The 16483-nt window shown below is 43.4% G+C and overlaps 1 protein-coding gene across 1 annotated transcript; it reads right to left on the reverse strand.

Moving 5' to 3' along the window:
- Positions 1–13876: 13876 nt before the first annotated feature.
- Positions 13877–14670, reverse strand: LOC147448801 (uncharacterized). Its single transcript, XM_086521461.1, has 2 exons — positions 14551–14670; positions 13877–14503 (listed from the first exon to the last, which is right to left on the reverse strand). Exons 1-2 carry the CDS (start codon positions 14668–14670, stop codon positions 13877–13879), a joined length of 747 nt encoding a protein of 248 aa, XP_086377587.1.
- Positions 14671–16483: the final 1813 nt, after the last annotated feature.

The following is a 16483-nucleotide window of genomic DNA, read 5'->3' on the forward strand; positions in this document are numbered from 1 at the left end:
AGTGTCACAGAAGATGCTATAATATTTTCTTCTACTGCCTCACATCAAGCATTTCTTGGAATGCAAGTCCATGGCCGCTCCAGCAACATGGCATGAGGAGAATAGAGCTTTAGGTGTTGGACATGGAAACATATTAACAACGTGTGGTTGGATTTTTCTAAAGAAACTCAAAATGTGCACCTTGGCCTGGCAATGGATGGCGTAAATCCATTTGGTATGAGGTCAACATTACAACATTCCCCGTGGTTGATGACTAAGAAGTGACACCCATTTTTAAGCTTGATTGTGTTGGGGTAGTATAAAGTAAAAAATATGGATGTGTATCTGTGTCCACTATTAAAAGAGCTGCAACAATTGTGGGCATGCATAGAAGTGGTGGATATGATCCAACATGCAGGTTGATGCAATGCTTTGATCAGAGCATTCTAATGTGGACGATGCATGACTATCTCAGGCTAACAGAATGCTTAAGTGAGACTCAAACTCCTATGAATGGGTTTATTATCATGTGTATGGGTGCAAGGCTTCAGTTGGTTTATTGTTGTGTGTATGGGTGCAGGGCTTTAGATAACCGATTACACTGCATATGCCACATGTGGCCCTAGACTTAATGCACGTCGAGCGTCCTCACTCAAGAAGAAAATCTACAAAGGTCATTGAGTCCATCTTCCAAAGAATCATGAGTTACGAGAAGGTTTCTTGGGAGGAGAACTGACAAGGATGTCTATTTCAGCATGGTTAGAGCAGAAGGAGACGTGTGAAGAAAGTCTACCCCAAGGGATGAAGAGATTCTCTCTATGGTATGAGTTTCCATACTGGCAAAGACTCAAGATCAATCACTTGATGGATTGAATGCACATATTCAAGAATGTGGGTAATCTATTATGGGACCATCTCATCGGCAAGAAAGATACATTGCCAGAATCGACCTTAGGGATATTGGTCGTATGGAGCAATATTGGCCACAAACAATAAACAACGGATCAATAAAGCTGCCTAAACCACCATGGATCTTGATAGGACAATAGGAACGTAAGTTAAAGGGATAATTTGATTCGTGCATATGCCCACACATGTAATGCATTTGCTCCGCACAGTATTCACAAAGGAAGGGAAGCTTACTGGTTTGAAGTCACACAATTGACATAAAATGTGTCAGGTGTGTTTGAAATGAACTATAGCAATGTTAAAGCTATTTTGCTAAATCTACTTTGATGCCGATGCTAAATCTATTCTGCATTTTATTTTGTTGGTGGCCATTGAGGGTTGTTTGTCCCCCAGTGTCTGCCGCCAACAATCTACAAACTCGCAAAATTGGTGCAATGGATCTCCCAGAAGGAGATTGATGCAATTTTTATACCATCCGCCAAACAAAATGCTGTGAAGGTCGTTTGCATGTTTGAGACACACTTTCCTACTACCATGCTGGCCATTCAAGTGCACCTTCTCGTTCATTTAGTTGATGAGGTGGAAATAGCAGGCACAATGCATTCCAAGTGGATGTTCTTTTTAGAATGCTCAAGGGATATGTGCATCAAAAGGCACATATAGAGTGTAGCATGGTAGAGGGTTGGCTAGTTTCAAATTCCCTTGTGTACATTGGAGAGTGGCTCTTCGGAGCTGATCATGCATGGGATACGCTTTGGTGCACCATTTTTTATGAGCGCATTTTTGGGATTGTGATGTGAAACTCGCCGTGAAAAAGAACATGACGAAGGATCTAGAGGCTAAGATCAATCGATTTTGCATGCTTCACAACCTAGTGATGCAAAAGTGGATTTCATAGTATGAGGATGCAAAGCAAGCGCAAAAAAAGGCATGTCTTGATTGGAGACGAGGAAGACGACCATCGGTGCATTATCTAGTGGGTCTTGAGAGCCTACCAACATTTATCAGCTTAAGATGGTTACACAATACCTTGAAAAGAGCACAACAATGTGGCAAAGAGGTGACTGAAGAGGAGAGGGAGTACTCACGAGGATAGAGACCCAAGGTATACTTATAATCTTAGAGCCGTGGAATGTTTTTTGTATTGACATCCACTTATTATTGTTGTTCGTTGTAGTATAAGTCATACATCGTAGCATGGTGTAAATATCGGGATTTTAGGGTACAACAGATTGACAAAAAGTGTTTTACACAAGATTGTGGAGTCATGGAAAAGTTCGAACAATCAAGTCAATGACGGTCCTCTGATACAGATCCTATGGTAGCGAAACTCAAATACTTCGGCACGCAACAAGAAATTTTGTGGGTAGGCTACAAAGGTTTTTTCATGGACTTGTTCGACGTGCAATGGTTCAAGATAAACATGGAGGGCCGCAATGCTATTGTGCACAGAGGAGAGTCGGGTTTTCTTGAGGCAGACTCAACGGACCGACCTTCGAGACACTGTTGTATTCAAGTCGAAGAACAATCCTCCGATACAGATCTTGTGGTAGTGGAACTCACATACTTCGGCACACAACAAGAAAATTTGAGGGTAGACTACATAGGTTTTTTCATGGACTTGTTTGACATGCAATGGTTCAAGATAAACATGGAGAGCTGTAATGCTACTGTGCACAGAAGAGAGTCAGGTTTCCTTGAGGTGGACTCAACTAAGAAGTGGACAGACCATCGAGACACTTTCATATACTTGAGCATTGTGAACAAGTAAGCCGGTCATCTGACTCAACCAAGAAGTGGAGAGACCTTGAGACACTTTCGTATACCCGAGCATTGTGAATAAGTAAGGTGATAAATTTTACTACTCATGTAAGATACGTCGCTCTTGTAGGTGATATTTTATCCTACAACATCGCATCCAAACTGGTGGTGTGCTATAGAGGCATCCCCACGCAGTGCGCACATGTGTATGAGGCCTACAATTTTCTAGTTACCTTGGTATCCGTGGACTTTTATTACCTTCGCTTCATTTTATTACCTTCTACCCTCTCTCTTCGCTTCATTTTATTAAGTGACTTTTATTTTAAGTGGGCCTTTTAATTTAAAGTGGCCAGGACCCTTCGTTTCCTTTGTTTTTTTCCAATAAGTACGAAACCTGAGTTTTATTAAAACTCACTTACAGAGACTTGTAAGTTGTAGAGAATTGAGTTTTTAGACTCTCTTGCTCCTCTCCCAAGCCTGCTCTCTCTCACTTGCTCGCACTCCTGCCATCACCTGCTCGCCTTCAGACGCTCACGCCGACGCATAGAGCTCCTCGAAGTTCAACTTTTCGCGAACGGAAAGTGCAGAAAAGGCCCAGTTTCGTGTGAAACTCTTGAGTTTTTCACACACTTTGCCATGGATTCCTCCAGCTCGGATGTGCAGCGTGACGACGCGCCAGGTAATGTTCAAATTCCATTCACGCATGCTCTGTACACATGGATTACAAGTACTTTCCAGAGTTTCAACCAGCGCGTTACCGCTCTGGAAACCGCGAACGTTCAGAGGAACCTTCGCTTGGTCTCTCTCGAAGGGGTCGTGCAAGGGCTTGGTTCTTGGCTTATTGCTTTAGAAAATACGGCCCAGTCGACGACTACACATATTTTCGAGGGCGAAACCCATCTTCAGCAATTGCGGACGCAGATTGCTGCTTTTGGGCATTCACAGGGTGGTCCGACTGCCACGATTCCGTACAAAACTACAAATTTCTCAGGAGAAGAGGAGTGTACGGAATTGGCAGTAAATAATTGGCTGCATCAATGGACCACGTATTTTGACCTCCATGGGGAGCATGATGAACGGAGGATTCAGACGATTCCTCTCTATCTGCGCAGTAAGGCGCTTACTTGGTGGCGCGACATGACAGAGAAGCCTACGACATGGGCTGATTTTTGTGTGAAATTTAAGAGGGATTTCACTAAAATGGACCCTTTGAAAGCTTATGCCAAACTGCAGAGTCTTTCGATGAAAACTCTGTCTTTGATAAGTATACGACAGCTTTCAAAGAAGTGCTCACCTTCTGCAAGGTGGATTCTATGCACGCTGTGCACATGTACCTGCTGGGATTGCATGAGGATTACCGTTGGGCCTTAATCAAGGACAAAGCCCCTACTGACGTCGAGGATGCAGTGGCAAAGGCCAGGACGTTCCATTTGATAAATAGAGCAAACTATGAGAAGAAAAGAATTGCAGACCATCAATCCGGTGAGGGTGCTTCGAGGAAGCGACGCCGATTCCAGCACAAGTCCAAATCACCGCCGAGATCTTCTTAAGAGAAGAAGAAAGCCAAAAATGCTTCAGTTGCTGATGCAGTGAAGAAGGGGGCTTGCTTCGGATGTGGCTTGACGGGTCACCAAATCAAGGATTGCCCCAAGAAGAAGACGAAGAAACCGCAAGGCCATCCTTCGGTTCAAATTCATGAGATCTCAGGTAACTCTGATGTTGTTCAAGTTGAAATCCATCATTTAGCGCACAGTTCATGTACTAATTGTACTTTTAGCACCAAAGTGTTTGATATGCACGATCTTCTCTGTTTCCCCGGGAGGATCAATGGTCACGATGTGATCGTACTCCTTGATAATGGAAGCTCACACAATTTTGTGGATGCAAAATTGGTGCAGAAACTGAGCCTGCGTACGCGGGACAATGACCATGAGTATCGCGTGAAGATGGCTCGTGGCGAGGATACGGATGTATGGAATCGGATGTTTCCAGACTTGTTGCTCGAGCTAGCTGATTACAAAGAGAACCTGGATTTCCACATCATGCGCTTGGACAAAGCAGATGTTATTTTAGGAATTCCATGGTTTTATGATAAACAAGACTCATTGTATATAGAGTATGTACATCACTCTCTTGTTTTTGTTAAGCAGGACATGCCTCATGTATCTGTGTCGCTTTGTAATCAGAAGTCTGTAAATAATGGTTTTGCAATACCAGTTGTTACTGCTTTGGAAATGTATAAAGAAACAAAGTCTTTTGATGTTGACTTTTATCAATGTGTACCATCTTGTAAGGATTCTAGGTGCTAATCCTTAATTAAGTACTTAAACTCATGATTAAGACTTAAGAAACTGAAAGTGAACTTAGAACAAGACTTAGAAGACTCTTTGTTTGATTGATTGAAAGTGTGATACAGGGGTTCCTTTTATAGGAATTGAATAGTCATAAGTGAAGAGGCATGTCTCTTTGTGAAGAGACATGACTTTAGGCGAAAAGACACATCCTTTCGGCGAAGAGCTGCAACCATTGGGTGAAGAGTCGCATCCGTAAGGTGAAGGGGTGTGACCAGTCGTCGAAGGAGTGTGGCTTTTGGCGAAGAGGTATGTCTTTTGGGCGAAGGGGTGTGACCATTCAAGAACAGAAGTCCTCCTGGGTTAGTCACACTTCGCATCTGCATCTGTAATGAATCAAGAAGAGTGTAACAAGTCACAATCGTGACATTCCCTCCCATTTAAATTAAAACCCCGTGTCAGATGAAAGTCTTCCGCTTGTCAAAGAATTCTTAAAGAAGGTTTGGGTACTGCTGCATATATTCATCTGTTTGCCAAGTTGAGTCTGACTCATCAAGATCCATCCACTTGACAAGAAATTCTGTTGTGATCTTTCGTTTGGTTTCTTTTTGTCTAACATCAAGAATCTTTTCTAGAACAAGAATTATGTGTTCATCCTCGATAAGTTTGGAATTGGCGAATCTCCTTGTATGTACTGTTTGAGACAAGAAATGTGGAAAGTTGGATGAAGTTTTCCCCATGAGAGTCGAAGTTCCAACTTGTAACTGACAACTGAGTACTTCTTGATTATTTTGAAAGGTCCATAGAAGCGAGGGCGCAACTTTGGAAAGACCGATTTCACAGTTTTGTAGCGATGAGGTGCTACATATAATAAAACCAAATCTCCCTCTTGGAAATCTGCATGTCGTCGATGCTTATTGACTTGTTTTTGGTACTTTTGTTGGACATAAACCAACTTGTCACGTACTTGAATAAGTACATCTTGCATTTCTTGAACCAATTGATCTGCTAGAGCTACTTTGTGTTGAAGAACAAAGTTTGTCGGTATAAGAGGAGTATGCCCATAAGCTGCTTGGAATTGTTGAGCGCGCGGCGGTGTGTGCAAGTGATAGAGCACGCGAAGATGTGCATGCCTTTAGGCTTGAAGCGGAGGCACTGTGCTGCAGAAGGGAAGCGCTAGCAAAACGAAGAGGGAGCGAGAGAGAGCTCACGTTTTTGGGAAAAACTCAATAAGTGAGTTTTTGGTTTTTCCACTTTTATTATAAGTGACCTTTAAAAAATGTGTGCAGGTTCATATTGAACTTGGACAAAGTATAAAAATGTACAAAAAGGGGTTATTTAAGCCTTTAACCCAACAACCTCCCACTTGAAGGCATAAATGACGCCTTTAAGTTAACCAACTCCCACTAGCTGTATGCAATGCTCATGTTGAGCCTTAGCAAGACTCTTGGTGAGAACATCTGCAGGGTTATCCTGTGAGTGAATCTTAGTCAAGGTGACTAGACCATCCTCCAATACCTGTCGTATGAAGTGGTATCGCACATCAATGTGCTTTGTCCGTGCATGAAACATGGCATTCTTGGCCAAATAGACAGCACTCTGGCTATCACATCCCAAGGCAGGAGTACTAGCAGGCATACCAAGCTCTTTGACAAGTCTACCCAACCATATGGCCTCTTTAGAAGCCTCAGTGGCTGAAATATATTCAGCCTTAGTAGTACTCAATGCCACAATTTTGTGCAGTCGTGAACACCAAGAGACAGCACCACCAGCAATAGCAAACACATAGCCACTAGTGGATTTCCTGGTATCCAAGTCAACTGCCATATCTGCATCACAATAGCCCTGTAACTTCAGGTCACTTTTGCCATAGCATATACACCTAGATTGTGTACTTGACAAGTATCTCAGAATGCATTTCACAGCTTCTCAATGTGCTTTGCCGGGATTGGACATGTATCTACTAACAACTCCCACCGCATGGGCAATGTCAGGACGAGTGGCAACCATAGCATACATAAGAGAACCACAAGTTGATGCATAAGGGATTCCCTTCATAGCATTCACTACCACGTCATCCTTTGGGCAATCGGCTTTGCTAAGTTTTGTGTGTGGAGGTAAAGGTACTCCAAGTGACTTAGCTTCAGCCATGTTAAACCTGTCAAGTACTTTAGCAATGTACTTTTCTTGAGATAAGAAGAGCAATTTCAGCTTTCTATCTCTCTTGATTCTCATGCCCAAGATGTGCTCAGTATCACCTAAATCCTTCATTGCAAAAGCTGAATTCAGCTGACGTTTAAGAGCATCAATGGTAGACTTATGCTTCCCAGCAATCAACATATCATCTACATATAGCACAAGGATTATAGGACTTCCATCATTATCCTTCTTTGTATACAAACAATGGTCTGAATGGCTGCGTTTAAAGCCTTGAGACAACATAAAAGTATCAAACTTTTTGTACCACTGACGTGATGACTACCTCAAACCATACAGTGCCCTTCTTAGTTTGCATACAAGTTTCTTTCTATCAGGAACTACAAAACCCTCAGGTTGCTTCATGTAGATATCTTCATCAATGTCACCATGAAGAAAAGCTGTTTTTACATCCATTTGATTCAATTCTAAGTCAAGCACTGCAGCGAGAGCAAAAAGGACACGCAATGTCGTAAGCTTTACAACAGGAGAAAAGATCTCTTGAAAGTCAATCTCCTCTTTCTGTGCATACCCTTTGGCAACTAACCTTGCTTTATACTCGGGCTTTCCATCAACACATTTGACCTTGTAAACCCATTTGTTAGGAAGAGCCTTTCTTCCTTTAGGCAATGGCACAAGATCCCAAGTATTGTTTGCATGCAAAGATTTGATTTCCTCTTGTATCGCAAGCTTCCACTTACTGCTTAACTCACATGATTTTGCCTCTTTATATGTAAGAGGCTCTCCCTCTTCTGCCAACATAACATGATGCAAAGAGGGGTCAAAGCGCTGTATCAACCTTTTGACACGAGTAGACCTGCGTACCCAATGATCTACATTCTCAGGCACAGGTTCTACATCAGGAGGCAATTCATTTTCAGCATGCTCATGCTGCTGAAAATCATTTTCAGCCATGACAGGTGGGCTGTCCATCCTCATTTGGAGCATCTAAATCATATCCTACCTCTTCTGGCTCAAGGTTAACCTGCTGATTATCAATTTCAGCTTGCGGTAATGCATCCTGAGGCTCTTTTTCAACATCAATAGGTGGCAAGAGAGGCTGAAATTTGACCGATTTCTTGTCAATTTCAGAAGATGTAGCATTTTTCAGCAATTTAGCCTCATTGAACACTACATCTCGGCTGCGTACTACCCTCTTAAATTGAGGCAACCATATCCTATAGCCCATTTCACCCTCTTCCCCATAACCTAGGAAGAGTCCTTGGATGGACTTGGCATCTAGCTTTGTCCTCAAGTCATTACGAACATGGACAAAAGCCTCGCAGCCAAACACTCTCAAATGATCATAAGAGGCAGGTTTGCCAGACCAAACCTCCTCTGGAATGTCATTTTTTAGCGTACTGTTAGGAGAGCGATTGCATACATGTACTGCAGTTTTCAAAGCCTCTCCCCAAAACCCGTGAGGGAGATTAGCCATGGACAACATGCAACCGACTCTCTCACATAAAGTACGGTTATACCTCTCAACCACACCATTAGAAGATGGATTATAAGGGTCTGTCAACTCTCTTTTAATCCCATATTCTTCGCAATAACGCTGAAATTCAGCAGACGTGTACTCCCTCCCATTGTCAGATCTCAGACATTTAAGCTTACTACCCTTTTGCGTGGTCACAAAAGCATGAAACCTCTTAAATGCATTAAATGTCTCACTCTTATTCTTTAACAAATATGCCCGGCCTTTCCTAGTGCAATCATCAATGAATGTAACAAAGTATGATGCACCACCAAAAGACTTAATAGGCATTGAACATACATCGGAGTGAATTAAATCAAGAGCATTAGCTTTGTGCGAGACACCAGAATAATAAGAAGAATTCTTTTGTTTACCATACAAACAGTCATTACAAAAATCTAACTTGGTGCCCTTTACATCAACCCTCTTCAAAGAGGAGAGCACATCAAGTCCCTTCTGGCTCATATGGCCAAGTCTCTTGTGCCACAACTCCAAATGAGAAGCAACTTCAGCCACTGGCAAGAAACTTGCCAGGCAAAGCTTTGCCATGTAAATAGTACAATGTACCACTCTTGCATCCCTTGACAATGAGCATTGATCCCTTAAGCAACTTCCATGAACCCCCAACAAAAATGGTTGTATAACCCTGTGCATCCATCTGGCCAACAGACAATAGACTCTTCTTGATGCCTGGTACATACCTTACATCTTTAAGCATAAACTCTTGGCCATTGTTTAATGCCAAGCGCACAGTGCCCATTCCTTCAATGTCACAAGCATGGTTATCCCCAAGGTAAACCTTGCCATACTTGCCTGCATGATAAGAAGCAAAACACTCCACAGATGGAGTCACATGGAATGAGGCACCCGAGTCTACTATCCAAGACTGTGTAAGGCCATCATTTGCACTTAGCAATGCATCAATGACATCTCTACATGAGATAAGCATGTCTTCTGCATTTGCTACAACAAAATCTGAGGGGCATGAAGCTGCAACCAAGATCTCCTCACTGTCGGATAACTCTGTGATAACCACACTAGAGGATACATTGACAGTCTCCGAATCCTTGGAGGAGGTACCTGCTGATTTTTCCCCTTTCTTATCCTCTGTCTTCTTCTTCTCCTGTGATTCCTTCTTTCTTTCCTGCTCTTTCTTGAAATACCTGCAATCTGGCTTCTTATGGCCTTTTCTGCCACACTGGTAACAAGTCACATCCTTATCCCTAGACTTGCTTTTGTTGCTATTTTGAGTCTTGGTACCTGTATTTTGCTTCTGACTTCTGCCTCTCGCATTGTAAGTAGAACTGCCACCTTCCCCACCACTAGACTTGTGTCTAATTTCCTCATTTAAGATGGAGCCTCGCACTCCATCATATGTGAGGTTGGTGCTATTACTCAAAGAAACCACAAGCGTTTCCCAAGAGTCTGGCAAAGTCATCAACAAAAATATGGCGCACGGAAAAAAATGCAGCAGAAAGTGTACACAAAATCTGAAAATTTCCAGTGATCACAATGTACCGCACGTTGCATACAATGTGCTGAAAATTTCAGCAATTAACAAGTATCCCCAATGCGTACTTGCATAAACCCACAAAGGCGTACATAAACCTCAATTTGTGTACATAAAAACAGTCCAATTCTGAATTTTCTGCAAATTTACTGTTTTGGCGCATCAATTTGCATCAAATGGACCTGTTTTGAGTGGGAAAGCAAGGGGCATTCACGGGAATCAATTTAGAACAACTGCATTTTGCTGTTTTGTCGCCTGCGCAAAGCTTCTGAAACCCTAATCTGGCTCTGATACCCGTTGTTGAGCGCGCGGCGGTGTGTGCAAGTGATAGAGCACACGAAGATGTGCAGGCTTTTAGGCTTGAAGCGGAGGCACTGTGCTGCAGAAGGGAAGCGCTAGCAGAACGAAGAGGAAGAGAGAGAGAGCTCACGTTTTTGGGGAAAACTCAATAAGTGAGTTTTGGGTTTTCCCACTTTTATTATAAGCGACCTTTAAAAAATGTGCCCAGGTTCAATATGAACCTGGACAAAGTATAAAAATGTACAAAAAGGGGTTATTTAAGCCTTTAACCCAACAAGAATGGAGTCATGCCAGTTACTGAATGGATAGAGTTATTGTATGCGAACTCTACAAGTGGCAAATACTCTTCCCATGATCCCAATCAAATTTGTATGTAATGTCGAAGCATTTCTTCCAAAATTTGATTCACTCTTTCTGTCTGCCCATCAGTTTGAGGATGGTATGTTGAGTTGAATAACAAATTTGTACCAAGGGATTTGAAGAGGGATGTTCGAAAATGCCCTGTGAATTTTGGATCTCTGTCTGAAACAATAGACTTTGGTAATCCATGTAATCTGAAAATGTGTTGCACAAACAATTGCGCAACGTCTGGTGCCGAGGCAGCTTTCTTGCAAGGAATAAAGTGTGCCATCTTTGAAAACCGATCCACCACTATGAGAATCTGTGCATTGCCTTTCTGAGAACGAGGCAATGTAGTGATAAAATCCATGGTGACACTTTCCCATCTTTCTTGAGGTACGGGCAAAGGATGAAGTAACCCTTGAGGAAGTTGTTTAGAAGCCTTCATTGTTTGACAGGAATGACAAGCTTTGACAAACTTGATAACATCTTGCTGCATTTATGGCCAAAAATATGTTGTAGATAACAATCTGTATGTCTTGTTGATGCGTGGATGAGCAGCAAAAGGGACTTCATGATGTTCTTGGATCAAAATTTTCCGCAATGGTGCATTGTGTGGAACACAAATGCGATCAATGTAATACAACAAGTCATTGACAATGGTGTAAGCTGCAAACATATTCATTTCTGCAGGAGTTGGAGTAGAGAATTGAAGAGCTTGAAATGCATCCCCAAAATCTCGATCTGTCAAATACTCATGCTTGAGACAAGCAGGTATTTCCATCTGCACACCAGAAATGGCAAAGTTGATGGCTCGAGGAAGGCGGCTTAAGGCATCTGCAACTGCATTTGCAAGGCCTGGCACATATTGAATAATCATATGAGAATTTTCCAAGAACTCAACCCATCGTCCTTGACGAGGATTCATCACTGATTGAGTAAAAATGTATGTCAATGATTGATGATCTGTCTGCACCACGGAATCTGCGCCAAGAAGATAGTGTTTCCAAGTGCGGTAAGCATGAACAATGGCTAAGAATTCCTTGTCATAAACTGGGTATCTCATTTGTATGGCTGAAAATTTGCGGCTGTCAAAAGCAATGGCACGCTCATTCTACATAAGAACACCTCCAAAAGCACGATCTGAGGCATCGGTCATGACTTGAAAAGGTTGAGTGGGGTCTGCAATAGCCAAAACTGGAGTTGTCGTCAAGGCGTGTTTAAGGGCTTTGAACGACTGTACTGCTTCTTCTGTCCATTGAAGTTTATCTTGTTTGGTAAGCTCAGTCAAAGGAGCTGCAATGTCGGAAAATTTGTGGACCTTGGTATGATAGAAGTTTGCAAGTCCCAAAAAAGAGCGCACATCTGAAATGGTGAGCGGTAAAGGCCAATCCACTGTGACCTGTATTTTCTTGGGATTGACTGCAACGCCACTAGCAGAAATAATGTGACCAAGGTATTCCACGTGATTCTTGAAGAAATCACTTTTCTTCTTATTGATGTATAGCACATTGGTTTGCAAAACTTGAAAGACAAGCTTCAAATGTTCCTTGTGATCAGCCATCGTTCGACTGAAAACTAAAATGTCATCCAAATACACGATCACGAACTTGTCCAAGTAAGGTCCGAAGATTTCGTTCATCAGCGTCATGAAAGAGGCCGGGGCATTGGTTAACCCGAATGGTAATATCGGAAATTCATAGTGACCATACGTTGTGCGAAAAGCTGTCTTGTACTCATCACCAATGCGAATGCGAATTTGGTGATACCTTGATTTTAGATCAATTTTGGAGTAGATCTTTTCTCCCAGTAACTGATCAAATAACTCGTCAATGCGAGACAGGGGAAACTTGTTTTTGATCGTCAACTTATTCAAAGCACGATAGTCGATGCAAAGACGCATAGATCCATCCTTCTTTTTGACAAACAGAACAGGAGCTCCAAAGGGACTTTTGCTTGGGCGAATATGACCTTTATCCAACAAATCTTCTAGCTGCCGCTGTATCTCTTGAGATTCTGAGTATGAAACTCGATAAGGGGCTCGAATTGGTGGAGGTTGGCCGGGGATCAAGTCTATGGGATGATCCACGGGACGCCGAGGAGGCAAAGTTGTTGGTAACTCGTCTGGAAACAAGTCCAGATGTGGTTGAAAGAAGGGTTGCTGCAAATAGGCAATGTTTGAGGAGGATTTAACTTCTGCTTCTTCTGCACCGGGTTTAACATCTCTTAACATGATTAAGGAAGTAGCACAATCACGTTTTCGAACCAGCCGTTTGACTTGTAAAGCAGAAACCAATATAATGGGTTTGGTACTGAAAAGACCACGAAGCTCTATTTCCTGTTGCTTGTGAAAGAGCCGAATTGAGTGATCTCTGAAACTGATTATTGGATCATACTGAAATAACCAAGATTGGCCAAGGATCAAGTTGTAATGTGACAATGGCATAACTGAAAAACCAAGCTAATCCTGGTAATCTTGAATCTGAGAATCCAGCTTTTCAATCCTTTTGTTGCACTCGAGGAAGGAACCATCAGCAAGTTCTACTTGGTAAGCTGCCTCACTAGGTTGATTTTGAAGGCGCAGTTTAGTAATCAAAGATGTGCTGACGAAATTAGTAGAACACCCACTATCGACAAGAACATTGAGTGGCTGCTTGCCAACAAAGCCAAGGAGACTAAGAACTTGGTTCGAAAGATCCACTGGAGCAGTGACGGATTCCGAGCATTCATCATTAAGGCACTTATAACCTTGGAAACTCGAACACAACGTGTTGCTTGTTTGCCTTTGTCTGGGACAGGAGGTTGGCTGTGGATAGGTTCTGAAATTGTGGTCTCCATGTGAGAATTCTGGCGAGGATTTGAAGGGTTTGGCTTCTTGGGGCATTCATACCACCTGTGATCTCCATGACAAATTGTACATAATCTTGTACGGTTGGAGTTGGAGGTTGAAGGAGCTGATGAAGAGGCTTGCTGTCGAGAGGACGTATTCGGCTGAAAATCACGACGACCATTCCTTCTATTATTGGGACGATTGTTTCATCGATTCTGATTATTTGCAGAAGAGGAGGCTCTGGAAGTGGCTACTTGTCCAGAAGATTGGGGTCGAAAAGAAGTTTATCCAGCAGAGTATTGTCTCGAAGAGTAAGCTCCTGAGAAAGAACGCTGATTCTGACCCCCTTGTCCTTGGTAATTACGTTGTGAAGAGCTTGCAGAATTGGAAACTCGATCACCAGGAAGGAAACTTCTGAGTGGGCGCCGTTTATCACCAAGACGCTCGACATAAGCGATTGCAGCATCCAGTGTGGCAGGGTTAAATTTATTGACATCATCTCGCAGGGAAGGGTCAAGTCCCTCAACAAAACTGTGGAGTTTGTCGGAAGGACTGAGAGTCTCTATCTCAAGAGTTAATTTCTGAAACTCTGAGATGTACACGACCAAGGAGCTAGTTTGGCTCAGGCGGCGGAGAGAAGACCGGGCGTGAAAATCGGCATTTGCAGGCTCAAAAGCCTTGCAAAGAACGCGTCGGAATTTGTTCCAAGTAGCGGTGATTTTTCCATCTTTAACGCGGCGACGCCACCAAAGGAATGCAGTATCCTTTAGTAGAGAGCTTGCCAAAGCAACCTTCTTGCTTTCAATGAGATCAGTATTTGAAAAGTAAACCTCCATTTTGAAAAGCCAATGATCCAGCACGCGCTTATCGCGGCAACCGTTGTATGGCTCGGGCAACTTTGCATCAATTTTCTTTTTTTGTGCTGTGTTTATTATCTTAAAAAGATATTATTGTCTACCTCTGGTTCCGGAGCTTCGACTTGCTCAGGAATTGACTCTGCTACCGAAGAAACTGAATGTGTAGCTGGCTGTGTCCTCAAAGAAGAAAAGGCCTGTAAGACATCCAAACGTGCGGTCATCGATGCAAGACCGGTGGAAAGAGTCTCCTAGAGGATGGACATCTGTTCTCTGAGGGTGGCTATCGGATCGTCGGGTCCAGCACTGCCTGTCTCTGACATTTTGACAGCTTAGAGGGAATATCTCGGAGAGGCTGGAGAGGTGTGGTTGCCGTAAAAGGGTGAAGCTGCTGCTGATACTGCGTCCCACTCCTCTAAGAAATTTGGTCCAAGATCCGAATCCTCGATATCTTCCGCCTCGTCGATAGGAGGTGTGTCGTCTGGCGTCAAAGGCGTATAGTCCGGAAGCTGTAACTCGCTGTGAACCCGAACTAAAGGCTGCTGGGAGATGATGTCGTTTACTGTATCCACGCGACACTCCGTCAGAGAATAGGCCAAGTGGGGGTACCGGCCCAGTATGTGCTCGTAGTGTGGCAAATGAAGAGGCTCGCACGTAACAATGATATGCCACACCACCCAGCCCTGTGAGCGCGAGGCATGCCGATGAGTGACATAAACCAGGTAATTTTGTGGCAACACTGCTGGCTGTAGTGCAGGAACAGGAGCAGGCTCGGGTGCCAGAATGAAGTCGGGAACCTGTATTTCCTCTAGAACTGGAATGGGTTCTGGAGATGGGGAATCCGAAATGAGAATTACTTCCGGTTCAAATGCGGGTTCCGGTTCGGGTACGGGTTCTGGTTCGGGGGTATTTGGTATAATAATCACTTCGGGAGCCCGAGGAGGATTTTCTGGCAAGATATCTTCAGGCACCTCGTCTATGTACGAGAGAAAGTTGACTGGAACGTCGAGGGCATCGTTTGCCATGACTGTGAACAAGCCCGTGTGCGCACCTGGCGATGGCCAGAATTGGCAGCGCGGAGGATTGGCAGAAGAGGAGACGGGAGATGATCTTCACGCTGGTGTAAACTGTTCATTGCGCTGGCTACGATTAGTTGTCCTTTTTTTTTTTAATGTTGGGTACCCAAAGGGTGCCCACTTTTAAAATGATGTTGGGCGGCCGGCCAATAACCCTTTTAAAATGATAAGGTGGCCCCAATTTAATCGAGCGCTGGCTCAATAAATCGAAACGTTGCGTTGTTTTAATAAAATCCGAACGCTGCTGTCTATTCGAAAACAGTGTGCGCTGCCAGCGTGTACTGCCTGTCGCGAGTAGCTTGGTGAAGGGATGGCCTAGAAGCACCGGCTTGCGTCACTTGCGCAAGGGAAGGGTACAACTCTTCCTGTCCACGCGAAGAGTCTCGAAGTACAACTGGTATGCCGCAACACCTACTCTGTCTGCCGTCTTCTGTTGGTCTTTATGTAAGTGTAGAAGAAAAGATTACCTCATGCTGACGTGGGTCTTGTACATCTTTCTTCTGCTTCCATACAACTCCGGGAAGGGGGGGGGGGGACAGTAGCAGCGAGGATGAGAGGCTCATAACCTTCGGGTCCCGGGAAAAAAATTTGCTCTGATACATGCAAGGATTCTAGGTGCTAATCCTTAATTAAGTACTTAAACTCATGATTAAGACTTAAGAAATTGAAACTGAACTTAGAACAAGACTTAGAAGACTCTTTATTTGATTGATTGAAAGTGTGATCCAGGGGTTCCTTTTATAGGAATTGAATAGTCATAAGTGAAGAGGCATGTCTCTTTGTGAAGAGACATGACTTTAGGCGAAAAGACACATCCTTTCGGCGAAGAGCTGCAACCATTGGGTGAAGAGTCGCATCCGTAAGGTGAAGGGGTGTGACCAGTCGTCGAAGGAGTGTGGCTTTTGGCGAAGAGGTATGTCTTTTGGGTGAAGGGGTGTGACGATTCAAGAACAGGAGTCCT

The sequence above is a fragment of the Adiantum capillus-veneris genome, chromosome 10 (genome assembly GCF_014529385.1).
Source record: "Adiantum capillus-veneris isolate H3 chromosome 10, ASM1452938v2, whole genome shotgun sequence".
Classification (NCBI taxonomy): Eukaryota; Viridiplantae; Streptophyta; class Polypodiopsida; order Polypodiales; family Pteridaceae; genus Adiantum; species Adiantum capillus-veneris.